General features: G+C 40.9%; 1 protein-coding gene across 10 annotated transcripts in view; it reads left to right on the top strand.

Annotated features, from left to right (window-relative positions):
- Positions 1–1,655: 1,655 nt before the first annotated feature.
- LOC122871853 (mitogen-activated protein kinase kinase kinase kinase 4-like) overlaps positions 1,656–23,544 on the top strand; it is a 39,055-nt gene continuing 17,166 nt past the window's right edge. For 6 of the 10 annotated variants that reach the window (XM_044187329.1, XM_044187325.1, XM_044187323.1 and 3 more), the window contains exons 1-14: positions 1,658–1,958; positions 2,300–2,365; positions 14,666–14,722; positions 18,789–18,914; positions 19,210–19,320; positions 19,413–19,503; positions 20,200–20,330; positions 20,472–20,526; positions 20,618–20,696; positions 21,605–21,780; positions 21,968–22,040; positions 22,145–22,355; positions 22,484–22,645; positions 23,162–23,248. In XM_044187329.1, coding sequence (XP_044043264.1) covers positions 1,902–1,958; positions 2,300–2,365; positions 14,666–14,722; positions 18,789–18,914; positions 19,210–19,320; positions 19,413–19,503; positions 20,200–20,330; positions 20,472–20,526; positions 20,618–20,696; positions 21,605–21,780; positions 21,968–22,040; positions 22,145–22,355; positions 22,484–22,645; positions 23,162–23,248 — 1,482 coding nt within the window. In that variant the 5' untranslated portion in view covers positions 1,658–1,901. The other 4 variants (XM_044187331.1, XM_044187330.1, XM_044187327.1 and 1 more) reach the window with 3 other exon arrangements.

Raw genomic sequence — 23,544 nt, 5'->3', positions numbered from 1 at the left:
ATTGCTTTGGTGATGGGAAGCTGAGGCTGCGACTCAGGCAGAATACAGACTGAGCTCTAACCAATTTCATATTATTAAGAAGGTAATCAGAAATCTTCACAAATAAACGTGATAACATTTGATCATTTAGCTATGTTGTATGTCACTAAGGAGGGTATAGTGAAACCTCTCATCTTAAAAGCAAGTATTGAGAGTAATGATGAAATTAAGTAATTTTATTTGTTCCTCATGTCCCATGCTGCTCCCTAGACTCCACTTTGGGAACCACTGCACTAACATCCCCAGCATCACTCCTGAGATTGCTAACTTGCCACACCCATGATTACCAATATTGACATCGACCGAAGTCGAACATGCGCATGTCCATAGGATGTTGTGCGGTGGCGTGGTCCGGTCCTGTCTGCCTCTATTTATCTCACCTGCCCTGCTGCTTGTGTGAATTGTATATATACAAACATGCAGGTTGGTGGAAAGGTGATCCTGTGTGGATAGTGCATTACAGATAATCTCGGTATCCATGCTTGATTTATCGAGGCCCAACCCGTTTTCTTTCTGTGTGAAGCCGACCGGCTTCCTGTGTTTGTGCGGTTCTCAATCAAAGCTGCGTCAAGTCAGACAGAAGCAGGCAGGATAAAAGCGGAAATGAGGCATTTTTACTTTCAGCATAAAATACATTTTGAAGAAAAATTTATAAAAATACAAATCGTATTTAAAAAAACAACTTGGTACATTTCTATCAGGAAAACAGGTTGATATAATTTTCTGTCCTTCAAACACGTGTTTAGTGTGTTTTAGACATTTTTTACTTTGTAGGTAATGCATTTTATCTTATTTATAAAAATATACTATTACTGAGCAGTGTGTGAGCCGGCAAATTGCCTTGTTAATGTCAATGGTGGAGAGTAACTACATTCACTCATGTTGGTAATGAAGTGATACATTTAAGTACTGTACTTAAGTACAGTTTTGAGGTACTTGTACATTATTTGTTTATTTCCATTTTATGCTATTCTAACTTCTACTCTGCTATATTACAGAGGGACATATTTCTACTTTTTACTCACTACATTTATTTGAGAGCTTTAATTAACAATTGATTTACAGATTCAGATTTGTCATACTACATACAATCAACAAATGAATTATGATGCTTTGTTATCAATTAAACTATATATAAAGTACTTCAAAATAGCCCCACCTTTAGCGGCTACAGCATTAAAGTGGTGCTTACACATTAATGCATCAATAATTGTAATCCAATAATATGATATACAAAACACTGAGTAATTTTACTTTTGATACTTTAAGTATATTTTGCTGAATACTTGTGTACTTTTACTCAAATGTAATTTTGAATGCAGGACTTTTACTTCTAATAGAGTATGTTTACACTGTAGTATTTCTACATCTTAAGTTAAAGATGTGAGTATTTCTACCACTGGTTAATGTAAGCACACTTCGATAAGACATGTGGCTATGCATAGGCCTATGGCTCTGAATATAAGCTGAGGTAATTTGAAAAACAAGAACAATTGCTATATTGTTTAAATTCACATTTGATTCCTCTTTCAATGTAATTCTATGTATCTTAGTGTCTTTGGTCGAAAACAATGAAACTAGAATATCAGTGAGGCTTTTATGTTGAAACTCTTTGGCGGAAGTCTGAGTTTTCAGTGTAGCTTGCTACCAGTGGCACAAGCTGGGAGAGAGCGGACAGGGAGCCCGCTGCTGCCACCTCAACATGGAGTAGCGAGAGCCCAGCATTCACTGCTAAGAAGCGGATCCCACAGAGAGGAATACGCGACGGCCTGTATTTGATTTATCCGCCGAAGTCCCCGCAAATGCTACAGCAGCGGTTATTTTTCGTAAACGCAAAGGAAAGCTCGGCTTTTATTTGAAAGATGGCGAACGACTCTCCAGCTAAAAGTCTAGTAGACATAGATTTGGCTTCATTGCGGGTGAGTGCTGCCGAATGAGCCTATATATTTCTTTGTGGTTTTGCTATCCTTTATTTGACGTTGCTCGATAAAACACACGTCCCCCAGTCTGACTAACATGAGCAAGTTTTACCCTGTTCTCCAATGTCCCGTCTTGTTAGAGCTGAAGTATTGAAAATGACCGCTGAGGCATAGCGAGGTGTTGCCAGTGTCTGGTTTTCCTTTGTTCGAGATGCATTTGGCATGTAGGGTAGACCAGGGCGCAACAGCTGGCTCACAGTGGACAATATTGTTTATAAAAGAAAAATATTAGCATTGCTGTTTATTCACACTGAATCGTCTTTCTGTCTTTTTCTTTTCAGGATCCAGCTGGGATATTTGAATTGGTGGAGGTGGTTGGAAATGGCACCTATGGACAAGTATACAAGGTTGGTTGGAGGCGCAGTGCATGGCCTGTCCTGTTTTCACAGTGAATGCTCAGGACAGACAATGTTTTTTCCCCTTTATCAAGTCTGGAAACAAAGGAAGTGACATTAAAAAGGCATGTCTTTCAGATGTTGCTATCAGACCTCACCACTGAGGATTCAGTTGAAAGAAGCAGAGAGATGTAATGTTAGTTTCTAGTAATGGTAGCTTGTGTTGGTATCAGTCTGATTAGAGCCTGGTGTTATCATTAATTGTTCAGTTGGGAGGTGTGTGTAAAGAGTGAATCAGACAGTCTGATGCATCACCTATCTTAGCCTACATCACCTGCCTTATTAGGAGGCAAGGATGGAGAAACAATATCTGTCATAAGACTAATCCTTCTGGCCTCACGTCTCTGTCTGCAACTCATTCTTCTTTTCTTTTTATAAGAAACCCAAATTTCATATCCTGTTTAAATCAGGACTTTTCCAGTTCAGTGGATGGGAATCCCACTCTCTGGGCCATCTGCTCTTGGTGTCACATTTCTCTGTTGAAAATTAACATTGCGCCTGTTGAAAGACATTGCCAAGGAGGGAGAGAGAGACAGCGATTCTCATGTACAAGTCAACGATGTGGTCGATCTGTTTGATGGAGGGATGGCCTTGGATTGGAGAGGCGTCCGCCGTAGCCTAATGTTGTAATGGGCCTCCTTGTGTTGTTATTGTTGCAGCTAGCTAGTCAGTGGAGGCTCCATTTTGTTGCTTTACTGCTACACTGCTTAATATCATTTAACCACATACCTATATGTTAAGCAGACCTCTAGTTTGCTAGGCACAGCACAGACTGTTAATAGGCTAGTACTAGCAGGCTAGCCAAAAAAAACATCAATTTGCTTGTGCACTAAGCAGCAAGCTAAGCTGAGTATTTAATTCTGACAGCCCACAGTGCTCCACTGACCTGCATTCAATCCCCTAGTGCAATGAACTTCCAGGATCTCCCCCACCTCAACTCACAGCGAACCCATCTGTGTGCATATGCTCACATGATCACCCCCATCTGAAATCAGCCCTGTGCAGTGTAGAGAGAAGGAGCGGATGATTGTCATTAGGAAGTGTGATGCTTGCATGCTATCTTCCCACCAGATGGTTTTGAGCCGGGCGTATGGGACGGAGAATTACTGCTTTCCCCTCTTTTTGTCCCTTTAATCTCTCCTTCCATTCACTGTCCAATGCTAATTCTATTTGCAAGTGCTGCTGTGTGGGAATGGAGCTTGTGCAAGAGAGGGCTGTCAGATTAGCCTGCAGTTGACACAAAGACATGGTCGTTACAGCCTGCAGGAGATAAGCCAAACTGTCTATAGCGGAGTCATAGCTTACTGTAGCCCAATGCTACAGCTTGCTGCAGTAGCCTCCTTTCGACCAGCGTCGATCAGTGCTTTGACTGTCATGTTAACCAGTTGAATGAGCATGTGGCCCGTGAGCATGTGCAGTGGGAGTGTGGTGGTGGTGGGGGGCTGCAACTGGTAGAAGAGCAGCTGTCCAGTTCCAGACAGAACCTGCCCACCACTCTCACAAAGCTGAGTTTGTCTCCTCACTCTTTGGGTCTCTCAGTCCGTCAGTCAGTTAGATCCGCAGAAAGGAGGAGTTTGTCTGCAGGGTTTCAAACACTAACCGACTGAATAATCACAACAGCCCCCCAACTGAAAACGGGGTGGAGTTTCTTCTCCCTCTGAGGCCTTTTCTGCTTTGTCAAGCACTCGGTCACAGATTGCAAGGGCCTTTTAGTTAACACAATGTGACCAAGCTTCTTTACTCTTTGATTTGTTGTGACTTTTGATTCCTTTGAGATATTTTGAGTGGAATGTCTGATCTTGATAAAAATACTGAATTTAAAGTTAGTTTTCACAACAAAAGTCAAGTGTATAAGTGCAGTGTTTGCATTTATTTCTTGCTTTTGTTGACCAGACCAATAAGCTGATCATAATGTATTGATATACAGTGTTATCATTCTTTTATAAAGACCTCCCTATGAGAATATGGAGAATATTTGTTTGGCAAGCTTTTTGCTGACTGATACTCTGATAATGTTTGGTGCATTGCTCCCTGTTTAAAATTATTTTAAAAAACAGCACACAGAGGTAATGTAATGCCTCTAGGACCTGTCAAGCACCAGACATTGGCTTCAGATGTCTGGTCAGATTTGTAGTCTTGTTCACGTATTCTTTGATTCAATAGTTCCTGATTTAAATAATAATTTTCTTCTTCTTGTTCAGCTACTTGTGTTTGTTCAACATTTAATACTTCTTTTGTTATATAGAAAAAGGGGTTTGTAGAAAAACATAGATTCCACTATATATAACACTCAGCTATAGACCTGATTAAGACCTATCACTGCTGGCCTAGGATCAGATCCCACCAAAACCTATTTTTGTATCTGCTGTGTTGCACTGCTTGCAGCTTTACCCAGAAAATTAAAGAACCAAGCTGTTCTCTAAGACCTGAAATGCCATGTCAAGGTTCTTGTGGCCATGCTGTGCTGGCTAGCTGTACTCTCTGCCAATAGGGCAGCAGTTGCCCCTGGAGAGGTGCCAGATTACAGTCAACTTCTGAAAACACAGCACAGCAGATTTTGACTGACGGCCATAATGAAAATTACGTTACAGCCAAAAAGCCCTTTTTAAATCACTTAATTTTGCTTTGGCCAGCTGGCTGATTGGAATAGAAGCCTGGATCTATATACACATTGAACACACTTATGCTTACACTCAAGCGTATTGTAGTTGTATGCTTGTGCTGAAAACTAGGCCACAAAGACAATTTAGTGCAACCTATACCAGTGTTTTTAACCACATTATTTAAATTTTTACCTGTAAAATGCTATTGCAGGGTTGCATTTTTGAATTAAGTTGCTGCAGGAGCACCTAACTTAATCCCTCACAGTGCATCTACAGCCATATTCCTCACTTTTGTTTAAAATGGCATGTGCATTTATTTTAATTATGCATTTATATCCATGCTCTTTGAAAGCACTGCTCTTACATTGCACAAAGAGATTCTCTGAGCTTCTCTCCCTCCAGTCCTTCACTTGGCACCGAAGCATCTGTCTCAGTAGAGTATCGCAGGTGCCTCACTCTGGATATAGGAATTTAAAAAAAGAGAGAGTAATGATAACATAGAAAAATACATGATTCCTCAAATTGTGCGTGGTATGCAGGGAAGATTCCCCCTGCACTAAAGAATGGCCATATATAGTCAGGCCTGAGGCACCAGAGCTCCTGCTTTCCTGCCTGCTATGCATCCATGGGGTGTGCCAAGGCTGTGCCCACCAGTATTTTATGTATGTGTGTTTATCCAGTGGTTAAAATCTATGGTGAATTGACTGGGGGGGTGTATTTGGTGCAATGCCAGCACTCGCTGACAATCACCAGCAAGGTCATGCGGCTGAAGACTCACCAAAGCATAAGCACCAAATGGAAATATGATTTATTTTTTAATGTGCACATGCACTACACATAACAGGCTTTTCTAGTAGGCTTATTCATCCAGTGATATCATATGCTAAAGACACATTTCTTTCAGCAAGCTAATTCAAGAGCAGGTTGTATTTCTGTAGCTCAGCAGCTCCTCCTTTCCCAGCACTGTCCTCCATCTCCTTCCTTTGTTTTCTCCCCCAACCTTAGGGGCAGCCTCGCCCCTGCCCTCAGGACAAGAAGCTCTGTCCTCAGGGGGCTCGCTGTGCCTGACGGGCACAAGGGGTGGGAACTACTGCTGAGGGGGGAGCGGAATCTCTCGTGCAATCTGTTAAATGCCTACCAGTGCCATATGGCGCTGGGTGAGACTGGTACTTACCTCAGGGCAGTGGTTATCAGTGATCAAAGCAGCAAGGTACTTTGAATGTTTGTTCAAAAAATTTAAGAAATGGAGGATTGTGGATTTTATAAAATAGGCGGGTGCTGGAATCTTAATGCGGTCTGCAAACAAGTGAAAGATGCACCAGGTTGCACTTTAAATCATTGATGCCATGTAGGTGTATCAGCTCACCATAGAGGGGGTGGGAGATGCTGTCTGACTTCAGTTTAATCCTCATCCACCCCTGTGCCACTGCCTGTAGGGTATCCAGCCTCAGTCTGTAACAGAGCAAGGCCATTTCCAGCAGTTTGTTGTAGAGTCAGAGTGATACTGGATTATTCTGACAGTGTTAATAATCCAGTAATGGTCAGTCAGTATCAATATTTGAAGTACACAAAAATCTGATAATGATGTATTGGCCAGTATTATTTTTTTGTTCACAGAGAAAACATTTTTGGCAAAGATCCCTCAAATGTGGTTTTTATTTGGCAGATATTTTATAGTTGAGCAATAAACTTTATTATCAAAGTTAACAGTAAATCAGATATTTCATTTGGTAACACTATGGATGCGGACATGCATATTTCAACAGACATGAGGTTTATTTATTTCAATTGTAAATGAAGATGAAGCGTCAGACAATGTGGTAGCAACAGTACTGAACCGAAACATTTCACCCCTTCTTAATGGATTTTTGTACTGAATTAAGGGCAGTGGGCTGGGACTTTTACATCAGTGGTTTTGTTTCCACAATGATTAATTGTAAGATTTTGGCATAGCTGTGATATTGAAATATTTAATCTACATTGCCCACCTTAATTGGAAATGTGGATGGTAATAGTGAAAATGTAAAAATTGCACCCCAAATCAAGACTGGTTTGTACTTCATAAAAATCATGATTGTTGGATCTAGCAGAATCCTTGCGATTATTGTTTAATATGTAGGAATGTAGGCCTTTGACTATTTTGCCAGTTAAACTGACTTAAATGAAAAACACTACTAATGACTTGTTACTTGCATAGCAGTGGATAAGATACCATTGCTGGACCTTGTGGTGGTGAATGGCTTGCCTAATGAATGACTCTTGTATAGGGCTCTTTGGTAAAGGTCCTGGGTGCTGATTGGCACTGTGTAGCTTTTAGGTCAGAATCAGGGGATGTTGAATGTGTCACCCACGCTGCAACAAGGGCCAGGGTCCATATTGTGTCACACTCGCTCTCTTTTTCTATTATCCACACACTGTGTTAGCACACAGTCTAGCAAGTACATTCGTTTGTGCTCTTTTTAAATAGTTGAAAGGCATGCGTGAAACATTACAGGCTCAAGTTAAAGTGGTGAATATCAGACACACACTCTGCAGTGTGCATCTCTTTTGTCCCCATCTCCCCCACAGTGACCCTCTCCCTAATGGGTGTCACAAGACCCACAACGTTCCCTGACCGGCCATGCTGCCTGAACAAAACTCTCTGTGTCTGTCTGTGTGTGTGTGTGTCTGTCTGTGTCTGTGTCTGTGTCTGTGTGTGTGTGTGTGTGTGTGTGTGTGGCTCATTGAGCCACCTCATTACCCGAGTGGTGTTGAGATGAGACACAAAGGCGCTGGCAGATGAGACAGTCTCTTGCCTGGCTTTCTCCAGTGCCTTTCCTTGACAGCTCTTTTCTCTTCAAGATCAAATTTCCTTAAGAAATTTCCTTTTTTTTAATGCGCTTTATGTGCTGGGACAAATAAAAACTCATGTAATGGGAACACCTCAGTCCAAATAAAGGGATGGGATTTTCTCTAGAGTAAATTCCCTTTCTTTTTAAGACCCACTCAACTTGCTCCCATTCCTACCACATGCAGATAAAAACCATTTTCAAGACAACAGCTCATCTTTTAGTTTTTATGTTATTTTAATGACATCATACCAGGGCTAAGGATATTTTCTCACAGTGAGAATCCCACTAGCTACTTTCCCTGCTTAAAAACCTGCAAACTAGCAAGTGAAGTAGACATACCTATCAATTACAGCCATAATTTACAGAATTAGGTTGCTGGCTGATTTTTACTTTTACACCCTTTAAGTGTTGTTTAAATATTTAAATTCCAGTTTAGTCCTGAGGAAAGGCTCCACCATGCATCTTTGATCCCTTACAGCAGCCAGATACTGCACTGTGATCAATAGACATACAGTCACATCAACTGGCCTCCTGTTTGAGACTCTTATTCAGCTTTCCGTGTGTGCTTGGTCTTCCCACATTCTCTTGGTCTCATTGTGTTGTCATCCTTCCCTTTTTCAAAGCTTATCTTCTCTTCCTCTCTACTCACTTTCTGTCTTTTATTCTCCATCCAGTCTCATCACTGTTTCTTTCTTTGTCTTCGCCACTTCAATCCTTACTTCTCTAGGGAGTGCTGGAGTGGAGGCAGCAGGGCAGAGGTTGTGTATGTCTGTGTGTGTGTGTGTGTGTGTGTGTGTGTGTGTGTGAGAATTGGGTCAGTGTGCTGGTATGCAGCAGCAGTATAAAGTGGTAAAGTCCAGAGAGGCAGGGGCAAGGCACAGCCCTGGATGTCATGTGCTGCTGCTTACTGCTGATTGATCATTTCTTTCCCCAGCATTCATCTGATGTGTGTTGTGGAAGGCGTAGGCAGAAGCGTGCATCTATGTGTGTAAGCAACTCTTTAAATGGCGCTGCATCTGTTTCCCAAGGTAGATAGAGGTTTTGACCTGCCTGTTTATCACCTTCTGTCCATCCACCTACTCACTCTGCCAGTTCAAATGTCACCTTAGATCTTCACATAACCCTCGGCGGGGGGTCTTCCATCCCTCATTACCACAGCTCTGCCAGCTAACACCCCACTCCACGCACACACACTCAGCAATGACCTTTTGAAGAACCGAACCATGGCACCCAGCAGTTCTCTCCCTCGCTGCGTGAACTAATATTATGAAACCAAGTTTGTTTTACACCTACATGGCTAGTTAGAAAGCATGTCGCTCAGTTTCACCACTCTGTTGTGCAATGGCAGCGTGAGCCAAGAGTCTTGTTAGGGAAAAACAGTAGGTTGACCTGGGTAGAAAGCCAGTCAGCATTTTGAAATGGTTGCTAAGTGTGATTGATTGTACATTAATGTGAAAGATGTAGGGAGGGAGAGGTTTTTTGTATTTTGGTCAATCAGGATACGAGCCTTGTGGAAAAGTGTATGGGAAACTGTTCTCCACCATTGTCCACACCGACTCTGTGGGCAGACCACTAACGATACTGCTAAGCATTACGGCTCACTTTTGTTAAGTGAAAATCCACCCTAAAGCATGAATCATTGGTTTCCCTAACAGAGATCTTCAACTGTTTCTGATTTATGTACACAAAAAATCTGTAGTATTATGGTGAAATGTTGTGACAGCACCTGAAGTGTATTTTCTTTAACTGGCACTGTGGGCACAGTTTCCGGTTTATACATGCTTGTGAAATAATGCTCATTTAACGGGAAAGTTCAAATTCTACAAACCCCTTATGTCAGCACTCAGTTTAATAGAGCAGCCTGTTCGAGCCTCGCTTATCGAGTTTCTAGCGTTGAGTCAGATTTCTTCTCCACAGCGTTATTAATTGAGCCCTCATAGAATCGTGTATTGTGTTTTAGGGTAGATTTTAACTTAATGTCTCTGGCTCTAAAGGCAATAAGTCAGTCAGTGGTTTAGTGCTGAACTGGAGAGTGGCCAGCAGCACATCTGGCCATGGTTAAGAGGAGCTGCAATGGGAGGAGTGGAGATGGAGGCCAGGGAGGGCTGAGTGATAGCTCCGTTCCTCAGATAACCCCTCCACAGCCACGCCTAGCTGGCTGGTTCAAGGGGCCCTTTAGGGCCTAGCCCTCCTGTGATCAACCCATGCCTGTTTCAAGGGTCTGTGTAAAATTGAAACGTCAATAGTTTTATAATTGATTAATTGTTTTAAGCTGCTAATCAAGGAAAATGTTAAACATTTGCTTTTTTTCCTGCTCCTCTAAATGTGACAATTTACTGCTGTTCTGTTTAATATCATTGTAAATTGAATATATCTGAGTTTTGGACATTTTAAGACTTGACTATTTGATCTTTGAACTTGTAAATTTGCATTTCTCACTATGTTCTGACATTTTTACACTAAACGATTGATCAGTTAATTGTAAAAAAAAATAATCAACAGATTAATCAATAATGGAAATAATTATTAGTTGCAACTTTGTATATGACAGTTGGCTTTAAAAAGTAGAGAGTCTTCATGTTGTTGGTCAGTTCTGATGGAATGACACGAAGCATGTTAGCATAGACATTACATTATAGTTAGTTTTTATAGTTATTAGTTTCCATTTACAAGTTTTGTTTTTGATAACTGTTGCCAAGATTGTGTTGGAATTAAGTAGTAAGTGTCTTTATTTACATTGATCCCTCTTTGTGGAAGCCAATGCCAAATGCTTTAAATTGTGATAACTCTTTGACTCAAAAACCCTGTGTATGACGAGAGTTGGGGCATTTGTTCAATCTGCGTTTGACCAATTTTGACAGCCCGTTTGTAACGGGCAAATACGTGGTCAATCGCTGTTTATGCCATAGAATTATTCTAGACTAAGAATTCTGGATTATCACATTTTGCCATAATTCAAAAGTTGTTAGTGATGATGCTGCATTTCTTTCCTTAAATCAGTCATTGAATGCTGCAAATTATGCTCTATGAGCTGTTATGCTCAATTACTAAACATCCTTGTGATTGAGAAGGGCATAATTTATGGCTCAGAGGGCTAGAAGTGGTCACCAGTATCTGTAATGAGTTAATAGTAGTGTAGAAACCTGCCCTTCCCTACCAAAGCCAAGGAGTGCCAGATACATGTTGAAACTCAGATTTCAGTGTCTGGTTTTTATGTGTTTTATGAAGAAAAAAATGACTATTGACTGATTTTTATAAACTCTCAAATATCGATATTGATATCGGCCTCAAAAATCCAGGATCTATGGTGCTATGTTATGTGGCCATTTTTCTCAATATTTTGACATTTCTTAGTACAAATGTTGAATCTATTAATTGAGAAAATATCCTGCAAATAAATGGAAATGATCGTTAGTCCTAGCATTTAGATTTAGAACTTTCAAAAATGCTTAATTTACAGTTGTATTGAGAATACATGGCTAAGAAATATGCTGAATCTGATGTTGACTTTGGCGCTCTCTATGATTTTGTTTGCCAGTTTTTCCTAGAATAACCTAGTTAATAGATTTGTAGGATCTATTGAGCAGACCTGGCAGCAACCTTTCTCCAAATCCAACTTTCCAAAAACTTGCCTGTTTAATTTGTGCTGATTCCCATCATTTATAATTACTTGTACAGTATGGTGTCAACCCCAAAGTAACTGCTCAGTGTTTTCCTTATTTCAAGGACAATGGATAGTTGAAGTGAAAGCATGTCAAGAAACTTGTGTGTAATCCAGGCACTGATCTCATTACTCATGTGCTAATGTTGTGTAACCCAGTTGTTTTGTGGTATCAAAATGCAATAACCTTGTGGCCTAAATAACCCTATCTCCACCCGGAGGCTGAGAGACATTTGGGTTCATACGACCATAAATTCTTCAGGCTCACAGAGACTGAATCATAGCAAAAAACAATTCATATCCGCACTTCCTGGTATCTATTCCAAACCACATATCTTTAAATCATCAATAAACCCAATGTAAACAGACATTTCTGTTAGGCTGTCATATACACATTTATCTAGGCACTGTCAACTGCAAAATTGTAAGAATTAACAGCTTTGGTTTATTAACAGCCAAAAAGAGAGATTAACGGCATTGTTAGTGAGTTCCATAAATATCTGGATGGCCTCTCTGTGACTATATCCTTGGATCAAAGCAAGCTTTGTCTCCAAAAAGAATTAATTTCAGAGTGAGCTGTAGTGCTAATAGAGGAGGGTTGCGGGGACACAGACAATTGGTGTCTTGATTCTTCAATTTCCAACCTTTTTTCTTTCTGCCCATTTTTAAAATTTAGACCATTTAACCTCTACAGGTGCAGGGCTCGACAGTAACCATTTGCAGAAACTGGCAAACTATTCTTGCCCTTTGGTTGCTATCAGTGGCAAGGGCCAATGGATCTGTGGTGGAAATCAGCACAGAGGTCCAGAAAACCAAAATTTGAAAGTGAGAGAATGGACGAACAAACAATCAGTGAGTTGCTGGATTAATTTTGCCATCCTGGCAACCACTTAAAAAAATTAATGTTGAGCCCTGAGGTGCACTGTTTACACCTGGTGTTGGATAGAGGGCTTTAAACAACCTTTGTTCCTGTCATAAGAAAAAAGAGAAAAAGCAATGAGTCATTGTTGACTGCAGTAGCATTATGCTTACAATTTGCAATCCTTATTGATCTGCGACTTATTTTCCCAAATAATCAATTATTTGTTTGTTCTAAAAATACTGAAAATCACATTTTCCAAAGCCCAAGGTGATGTCTTCACTTTTGCTGAAATAGAAGCCACAAGCATCAATTACACAATGATAGCACATTGGATTTCCTTGCATTTCCCAAGATTCTCTACAGTCAGTTGCTTTAAAGACACCATCATTATGTGACCTGTTTATGGGACCATAAACAGGAAATAAAGTCAGCAAACTAACTCAGTAATGTTAGTTTTACAGCAATTTTACAGAAACATCAGTCACAACAAGCTACTGGTCATACCAGACTAAGTTAGGCTATAGCAGCAAAACCTCTGAGTGTGTTGGAATGAGCAAGGGTGTGTTTTATTGCTTATGAACTCAACTTTTCATTTTTTAAGAATGTGATATTTCTTCTGTCAAAAGTTACATTGTCTTGCTTTAAACAATTAATTATCAAAAAGGTCTCAGATTAATTTCCTGTTGTTCGACTAATTGATTAATTGACTAATTGTTTCCACTCAATAATATTTGAAAATTATAATCACATAAGGGTGAGGTTGACTACTGAGTTCCTCTTGGTAACACCTGTGACCAGTGAACCCAGCAAAGCGGGCTGCATCAGCGCTAACAGCTAGTACATGGGGAGCTGACAGTCATAATGTCAGCTTCAATGTTGTTTTGTAGTGGCGACCCCTGGAATCAAAGTGGAGAGGATTAAAGGCATTGTAAAGTGTCCCTCTCACCCCCTCTCTTGCCCAGTGAAAAGAGAGGGCCCCTAAGCCTGCATGGCTTTTATTGTCATAATCCATACAGTTTCAATTGACTGTGGAATGCACTGGCTAAGACGACGGTGGTGGTGGTGGGGGCGTTCACATGTGTGTCCGAGTCGGTGTGAATGTGCATCTACATGTGTCTTCCTTCTGCAACTGCGCACAAGGTCTGTGCAGTTTATTGATGTATGTGTCCCAGAGAGACAGCAGCTGTATTACTGCAGTGTTGTCCTAAAGAATCAGAAGGGGAATACCCATACCCAATTGGGCCCGCTCCCAAAAATGTCCCATGTTTTATCTCCTCTCGAGGGGTTGAGGGTGGGAGGGAGGGGTTGTAGAGAGGCCTCTATTTTGGTCCTTTGTTTATGTAAGGAGTGGCAGTAGGGTGTTAGGGGAGCAGAGAAGTCTGGGAATGTTGGGACTATATAGCTTGGGAATAATATGTTCATCTGTGGTATGTACTGTATAACGTAGGTTTACTTATACAGTGGGATACATCTGGCTTCAGATTGTAATCTTTCATGAGAACAATTAAACAATTGATTTCACTTGATTGATTGCCACGTCAAATATAAGTCGGCAGTAGTATTAAATTAATTTAAACTAAATTAGATTCAGTAATTGATGCTTCATTAATACAATGAGGGCTGCAACTAACGATTATTTTCATTATCAGTTAATCTGTCCATTATTTTCTCTATTAATTAATTGATTGATTGTCTATAAATTGTCAGAAAATGGTGAAAAATGCTCAAGCTCTGACATCTTCAAATAGTTTGTTTTGTCTGACCAACAGTCCAAAACCCAAAGATATTCAATTTACAATGATATAAAACAGAGAAGCAGTAAATCTTTACATTTTAGAAGCTGAAACCACCAAATGTCTGGCATTTTTACTAGAAAAGTAATTAATCAATGATGACACTGTGACACCCAATCTCACGAGACCTGGTGTGAGATTCATCATGGCGGCACCTTGCTGCTGATTTAAAAACAACTTTCAACATCTAACAACAAAATTTGAAACTGTTATGGACATTGTTCGTTAGTTTTTGACATTTCATAAATAAATCAGATAATTGTTTAATTTAGAAAAGTATGTGCAGATTAATCGGTAATCAAAATAATGGTTAGATGCAGCCCTACATATGTATAAAAATACAACAGTTATATTTATTTAACTTCCTAGGCAATGCACTGTCATGTACATTCATTTACATTCAGCATTTCAGTCAGTCACACTTCCTTAGTTCATTGATTAGCACCACAATGAGTTTGCCAAGTGAAATGTGAATGCTCACCTCTGTTTTGTCTCTTCACAGGGACGACATGTCAAGACTGGACAGCTGGCTGCCATCAAAGTCATGGATGTCACAGAGGTAAGGTTAAACAATATATTGTTTCAGCTTCAACATCACAATGTACGCATGTGCATTGTGCAGTCACTTCGCAAAGGATGCAATGAAAGGCTAATTAGGCACACCATGGTATGATATATATAATATAATATAACAATTTTACTGCTTGATAGAGAATGAAAAGAGTTTGTTTTTTTCATCACTAATGACAAAGACAGTCAGATTAGTCCATATGATAAATAACATAATTTATCCTGATCTCCTGACATTTTGGTTACTGGTTTCGCATGCACGCTTTGCCTGGTCTTTCCACACATTTACAGATTAGTCATGTCAAGTGTTTGTTGAGCTTTTTGTGGCAACTTAAAAACTTGAAGTGATGAGGTAGTTGCTAGAGTTTTCTTCCCTATTTCAACTCCGCAGGATTGTCACACCCCATTATATTATAAATTGTGGTTTGTGTACTGAAAAAAGTTAAGCATTTCAGCTCTAGAAAATTATACTTGGTTATATGTGAGTCTTTGCTCTTAATGTCTGATTAATATTAAAATCAGTAGACATTCCATCGGATCTGACGTATAAATGTTTTTGAGCTTACAAAGGGGAAAATGCCATGCTCTGTAATGAGTCGTCCCCCCCAATCATAAACAGCAGGGGAAGGGTAGAGGCAACAGGATGCTTATTGAGTGAAGTGCGTCATTTAGCGGCCAGCAGGCTGCCCTCAGCCGTGGGAGGTCCTGTCTGCACAATGCACACAACCACACATGCACATATGCAGAAACACAAAGCAGAAGGTTTCAGAGTAGCAGTGAAGGCCAGCAGGGCCAACCACCCACACAGCCATAATAATGATGGAGGAATATGGGTGTAACTGTACACACATGCGCACATGCACCAATGACAGGCCTTACTGGTGAATGAGTTGCTCTTACAGCTTCATCATCTTTCGTGGGGGAGCAAAGTCTAAAGTCATCAGCTAAATTTCACCCATGCATCACTACCCTTATAAGGACACGTTTACAACTATGCAGTGCTACATATTCCTGAAAGAGGCTACTGACACAGCAGTAGATAACCCATGTGCCCCGACTTGCCTGCCGCCACGCCTCACATAAGCCTACGTCATGATGAGTCAGAGGGACACACTTGGCTTATTTGTTATCACTTGTAATCGGTATAGAGAATATTACCCAACCGATGACTGTTCAGACTGTTCTGTGCGTCAGGATGCTACTGTAGGTGTGCCTTCTAGACATGTAGTAATCTAAGGACAACAGCTTCTGTTGAATGGAAATCATTTGTCACATACAGCACGTGCCCACTGAGGCTAAACCTGTTTTACCATATATTGTGAAAATAGCCCAACACCTCACTAAGACACTTTATGTTGTTTTTTCTTTCATTTGTCACCTATCTGCATCTGCGACAGAACTTGGCTGTATTTAGCACTAACTAGTAAATAATTCTGACTAATATTGTGTCTATATGTGTGCCTTTAACACTAGCTTGTGCTGCATTAAATGTTCTAGACAGCTATCATAAGCCAGATTTGTATTACCTGCACACGACTGAATGATTCATCGTGTATTGTCTCCACCATTAAACTGATAAAGCTTACTTACCAGTAGACCTCTCTGTCATTAAGTCATTGTGACTGTGATTTAATTTGTGGGCATTGAACAGTATGCTAATCCATTACGGTGACAAATTTGCATTTGGTGTCTGTGGATAATGACAGTTTGATGTGATATGACTGCACTTTGAGGTGTTACTATAGACTTTGAACCTTTTTAATTGTGAAAATTGTGATTTGGAAATTTTCACGTCAACAATGAAAATAATTAGTTAGTTGCAGCCCTAAACCTCATGGTCACTCATAGAAGCACAAGTACCCAGATAGACAGATAATGCATTAATTAATGTCCAAAGTTAGTGTATAGTGCTAAAACATCAGTGTGTGGCCAACCCAACAAGGTTTTGGACTTGACTTAACTTTGTTGTATCTTAATCACACTCAAGTGGTTTTCCTCATCTTGTACATGCTACCTGATCATCGCTGCTATGGTTTAGTGAGGCCATGTTGCACTCTTTCCTCTGTCCTGGCTGTAGAGCTCATCCACAGGCACGCTGGCCTGTCCAGTGTCACTCTGACCCACATTCTCATCCCCGCTCCACATTCTCAAATCCAAACGCTCCTCCACTCCTCTTCTGTGCCGCCATATAACCCTGAAGCTAAAAATGGATGTCTTTCTACTTTGGCTCAATTTTGTTGTATATTAAAACCATTACCAATCCTCTGGTATAGAGTTGACTTCACTTCTTAAATTTCATATTGGCTTTGTTTTAAATTGTGGTTTTCCAAAATGTATTATGTATCTTTCAGCAACTGGGAACATGGCTCTCTGGTTTTGAGCCAGTTACAGATTAGTTTGAACTTGTAATGTTGGTGAAGACATGAAAACAAACTCCATCACTTAAAGAAAACTGTATTTTATGTAGTATTTATACCTTGTATTAAATATTCAAGCATAATGCATGGATATTATTTGTGACCAATACCACAGATTGATAACCTCTTATCTGTGTGTATTGTACATTGACACATTGTTTTCCCTCATTTGACAAAGCTCCACTCCTTCTCTTCTGTCTCTCTTGCTCTCTGACACACATCCCCATATGATTGTTTCAGTCTTTCCCTCACTTCACCACCCGACTTGTGGCAGTGAGGCTTTCACTGTCGGCATTGTGATAATCCAACAGCTGCACAGCAGAGAGGGGATAGATGAGGGAGGATAGGTTGGGAGGGGGGTGCGCACAACAGAAAGGCTTACGTCAACTCAAACGAGACATGCAGCACCAGTATGGCCGACCGCATAGACAAACTGCCATTTTGCTATAGGTGATGCATGCCCACAATACAGTATCGTAATATGCACACATAGCATCACCTTTCTTGTAATTTCACCACATTTGGTGCTGTGCCACCTGGTGATAAGTGAAATAAAATAACTTAAGTATAAAAAGGCAAAACCCCACACATTGTAGTCTGCAGTGATTGCTGTACAACCACCCTCGCCTTTTGGTTTCTGTCCCCCTCCTCCCACTGTACTTTCTCTAGGAGAGGCCATATAACCATAAAGCAAGCCACTCGCGGGCTGATCCCTGCATGTGTTCAATTCACTGTCACTGTTTATCATTGTCATGTTGCTATTGGGTGCAAGCAGGGAGTTAGCACTGCATCTAGTTATGACCATGACCTTTTTGTCAAGATGTGATACTGGGCAGGTTTGCTTCTTTTACTTGCAATCATGGCCATTTCCAATAGAGACTTAACACTGCATCAAAGCTACATCTGGCAGTTGATTTGACTTTTTTAAACTCTGGATGAACCCACTGATTTCCCTATTGCATTCTTTATCTACAGAGATTCTTTATCTTTTTTTTTCATTCATTCTTTAGATTGCATTTGATTTTTAAAGGCATCCATCTCCTGCTGATTTATTACTCTTCCATTAAGTGATCCTACACCCAGTGTGCATGATATTTACTGTGTTTTTGCAGGTAAATGGTCATGGCAGGATTCTTAGCTTTCTTCCCAGCTCTAAACAACTGTAATCAGGAAAGTGTCAGCCTGATACTAATGTATATCTATGGAGGATTTGCCATCGATCTAATGTATATTTAGTTTTAGTTTACAAGGGATTACCGATAATGGCTATTGTACACATCAACTCACAATGAGACTCACTCATGCATCATTAATCCCTAAACAAAGGAATCATTTGCCAGTAGACGACTCATACTGCATTGTTATATAGCTGAGTCCTAGATGCATGATGAATAAGGCCTGGCCAGGCTGAAATGAAACCACACCAGGGCGTTGTCACATAGCTTGACACTTGCTATGACCCTAAGTATAGAAGTGAATTGATCTGGATCTGAAATGAAATGTCACTCAAGGCCAAATGATGATTAAAGGCCGATGCCCACGTAGTGATTATTGTATTTCATCATAAAAAATTTCCAGTGGAAGGATAAACACCCTGTTGTCTTTTTATACCTCTGTAACGTGTGTGTGTGTGTCTAGGATGAGGAGGAGGAAATTAAACTGGAGATCAACATGCTGAAGAAGTATTCCCACCACCGAAACATAGCCACCTACTATGGTGCTTTCATTAAGAAGAGCCCCCCGGGACACGATGACCAGCTATGGGTAAGTCCTCAAATCCATTCAAGAAATTAAGGCTGAGTAAGAAGTATAGAAGGAAGAAAATATGTAGCTGCCATGATTACTTCTTCCACCAACTTTCCTTTTTTTCAGTTATCTTAAGCTAGTGATATTTCCTATTTTTCTTTTCTCCCTAAACCCTCTTTTTCCTAGTTCATACTACTGTGGGTGCTTTATATTTGGGCAATGCTTACAAGGGTCATGTATTAAAGTTATTATTGTTTGGTCAGATATCATGGACTTATCTTCTGATGATTCATATTTTGTACCTGTTTTTTAGTTGGTGATGGAGTTCTGTGGAGCTGGTTCAATCACAGACCTGGTGAAGAACACTAAGGGGAACCAGCTGAAGGAAGACTGGATCGCCTACATCTCCAGAGAGATCCTCAGAGTGAGCACATTCTCCTCTCCTCCCCTCCCCTCTCATCTCCTCTCAACTCCTCTCACAGTCACTCATGTCATGTGTCTCTCTATCCTCCTCAGGGCCTGGCCCACCTACATGCCCACCACGTCATTCACCGTGACATCAAGGGCCAGAACGTCCTGCTGACTGAGAATGCTGAAGTCAAACTAGGTGAGTGGCAACACAGATTTTTCCATGTTTTCTCAGATCAGTGTCAGCTGTTGTTGTGCTGCTGAGGATCTATTGTTAATTTACACTTTGCTATTGTGCAATGATTGCATCTGAGTTTTTTGTTTTTCCTATTTACATTGTAGTGCTATAATTCTCCAGGCATTTTTCGTACAATCTGCCATGACTCAAAAATGATGCCGTCTGGTCTGACACAGATTGTGACATGGACTTTAATAAAGTCATCTCACTCAGTGTGACATGCAGTGATCATTATCACACACCTTTTTAGTCTGTTTCCACAATGGAAAGGATGGGTCATTTCATGTGACTACTAATGTAAATTGAAATACTTTACCTTCATCCACAAACCAGTGTTAAAAACTCCTACAAAGAAATAATAAGAATAATTTTACCCACTTTAACTCAACACCAGTTTTTGATCTTTTCCTAGCACACCAAAATTAGATTTCCCTTTTCTAGAAAAATAATCAAAAATGGGGTTTGATTTCATAAAAGTCTTAAGGATGATAACTTTAAACATGAACTGTTGTCATAGCAATAAAAAGCATCAGGTATAAAAATGAGTGATGGAAGCCCCCAGTCTCTCCTGAAATTAGTATTTAATTTCAAGTTGAGTGTAAGAACATGAATGTGCAACACCTTGTTGACTGTGGTCACTTTAATTACTCTCTCTAGTTGACTTTGGCGTGAGTGCTCAGCTGGATCGGACAGTGGGGAGGAGAAACACCTTCATTGGGACCCCTTATTGGATGGCCCCTGAGGTCATTGCCTGTGACGAGAACCCAGATGCTACATACGATTACAGAGTAAGAGCCTCCACAGAAGTCTGAAGCACTCAAAACTTGACATTATTTAATACTGTAATACAGGTGTATTGTACCTGTGAACCCCCTGATTAGTTTGAGCTTGTTGTGGTAGTGGTTAATGGGCGTCGTCTTTTCTTGCAGAGTGATCTGTGGTCTTGTGGTATCACAGCTATTGAAATGGCCGAAGGAGCACCACGTGAGTACCATTTTTTTAATATTAGTCTTTTTGTGTTGGATCAGTGTCTTGAATTCTTATTCATGTTCTGCATATGTGCGTCTTCTTCCAGCACTTTGTGACATGCACCCAATGCGTGCACTCTTCCTCATTCCAAGAAACCCTCCTCCCAGGCTCAAATCTAAAAAATGGTGAGTACCACCCAGAATGGATGTGTTCTTTGTCCATGTGTAAGTATTTCTATCCTTTCCAATCCTCTTTTCACCCTGATAAATCCTGACATAGGAGATTTTTATAAGTTATTTTATGTATAGATTTCCTACTTGGCCTCTTTATATGTACTCTTGTGCATTTTGATTTTATCTCTGACCTCAGACCAGCCAGCTACAGAGGCTTGAATCCAGAGCTTGGCCTTTCCTCTGTGCTTTGCTGCTGAGCTGAACATCTGTGGTACACCTGCTCTGGCAGGCTCAGCCTCTCCTGGCACACACTGCAGCGCTGCTCTGGACGCACTGCAGAAAAAACTCCAACCTCTGATTTTTTTTTTTTTTTTTTTTTTTTTGCTGGCAGTAGAGCTGAGATGAATTAGTTCCTATTTTAACAGAAGTTGTGGTATGGATGGGCTTCTACATTATTATGGATCCTGTCTTGCATTAAATAATAGATTGTTTGCTGTTAGATCGTTTCATTTTTTTATAGTTTAATTGAAAGTGAAATGAACCCACACCTTAATGGCAGCAGGTGCAATGGTGATGATAATTTCATTGTACCGCGCCCAATATTTCAGAGTTTCCATGGTATATATGGGATGAAAGGTTCAATGCTGCCTGTCCACATGTATAAACCTCAATTAACACAGAGAAACCAGAGGCTGTTGTCATGCTGTGGAGTGTTTCAGAGACACGAAGGGAGGGAGTGTTGTTAAGACGGAGGGGTAATTTGGAATGAGAGCTTGTTTGCAGAAATGTCCATTTTACTTAGGATCTTTGGATGTGCCCTATCTATTCATGGCTGAAATATTTGTCTGGCACCCTCTCTGTCATGCATTGTTTCTCTCTGTTGAGTCTTCTTCCCTGCTCTTCCTCTACAATCCCTACAGGTCCAAAAAGTTTTTTAGCTTCATTGAGGGCTGTCTGGTGAAGAACTATACGCAGCGCCCCCCGACAGAGCAGCTGCTGAAGCACCCCTTCATCCGAGACCAGCCCAACGAGAGGCAAGTCCGCATTCAGCTCAAAGACCACATCGACCGTACCAAGAAGAAGAGGGGAGAGAAGGGTGCGTCAGTCTCTCTGTGTCTTCACTTGCCAACTTTGCTTCTCTTTTCTGTTTTTATTGTCACAGAAAACCTGGAAAAGTTTACTTTGTGCAATAGATGTCATCTCTCAAGCCAGTTTCTGGTGTGTTTATAGCTGTGGTGAGATTCTGAGTTCTGATTCTAACTTGGTCATTTTTTCTTGTACAGATGAGACAGAGTACGAGTACAGTGGGAGTGAGGAGGAGGAAGAGGATCCCCCAGAGCAGGAGGGAGAGCCCAGGTATGGTCTTAAAAACAGGTGTACCTACTTATTGGATGCTTTACAAACTAAACCCAGTGACTCCCTAATCTAACCTTTATGTCCCATTTCCTCCCGTCATCTAGCTCCATTGTCAATGTGCCAGGTGAGTCAACTCTGCGCCGTGACTTCATCCGCCTGCAGCAGGAGAACAAGGAGCGATCAGAGGCGCTCCGTCGCCAGCAGCTCCTCCAGGAGCAGCAGCTCCGGGAGCAGGAGGAGTACAAGCGCCAACTACTGGCCGAGAGGCAGAAACGCATTGAGCAACAGAAGGAGCAGAGGAGGCGGCTAGAGGAGGTAGGATGTTTGTTTGTTTGTTTTTTTGTCTAGGACTTTTTTTTTGTCTCTCAAGAGATGAGGCTGATCAGACTGCTGAAAGCCATGTTTTTGTTGTTTTGACATTTCTTTGTCTTCTGCCCCCACAGCAACAGCGACGTGAACGGGAGATGAGGAGGCAACAGGAGCGCGAGCAGCGTCGTCGTGAGCAAGAGGAGAAGAGGCGTATTGAAGAGATGGATCGTAGACGCAAAGAAGAGGAGGAACGCCGGCGGGCCGAGGACGAGAAGAGAAGGAACGATCGTGAACAGGTCAGCTTTAAAATATTTTTACTTGCCTTCAATGTACCAAGTGAGGACTCACTGAGGGCTCTGGCATACTAATTTTGAGATGGACTTAAGGTCTGTCCGCTCACACCAGAAGGTGGAATTTGCTAGTCGTGGTGAAAGAAATGATGCTTGTCAGTGAGTTCCAAAAGGCAGACAACACAAGCTGTGGCTGTAAACTAAATAAGCACATGGAATGAAGATACAACTCTGCAATTACTGTATGCACTGCGACAATGTATCCTGGCTTGGTGTGAATGCAAATAAAGCTGTACAATTTGGAAATAAACAACAACCTTGGTAGATCCTTGTGCATTCAGGGAGCTGATTCAGAGGATGGATTTTAAGGTTGCACACTTGCCACATTGCCTGTGAGAATAATACAGATTAGATGTTGACTGTAGTATACTGATGCTTATGTCTCCTGTGAGACTTTCAAATCGTTATTCGAATGGGAATAATGCCCACTAACAACACTGGCTGCTTTGCTTTGCTTGACAGGAGTACATCAGACGTCAGCTGGAGGAGGAGCAGAGACACCTGGAGATGCTGCAGGAGCAGCTCCTCCGTGAACAGGCCATGCTGCTGGTCAGTCGCACACATAGACCACATACTGTATAACCTCCAGAATATTATTAATACTATTGCCTTAGCCGACCATATTAGTTTTAGCTAAAATTTGTCTTTTACATAGTTCAGGATTACAGTTACTTGTGCATCAAAGTTCATTTAACCACTGTAACTGATCCCTGATGTTCTCTTTAAAGACTGATTTCAGGTGTGTAGTTAATTGGCTTTTAGTGTTCCTGGAGTTTCATTTCATTGCAAGATGTCATTTCGTTTTCTTTTATATAAATCAGTGTGGGCATCACAGTGAAGTACTT

This window comes from Siniperca chuatsi, linkage group LG24, assembly GCF_020085105.1.
Source record: "Siniperca chuatsi isolate FFG_IHB_CAS linkage group LG24, ASM2008510v1, whole genome shotgun sequence".
NCBI lineage: Eukaryota > Metazoa > Chordata > Actinopteri > Centrarchiformes > Sinipercidae > Siniperca > Siniperca chuatsi.
Note: the sequence above shows the minus strand (reverse complement) of the source record. Positions and strands in the feature narration are given on the sequence as shown.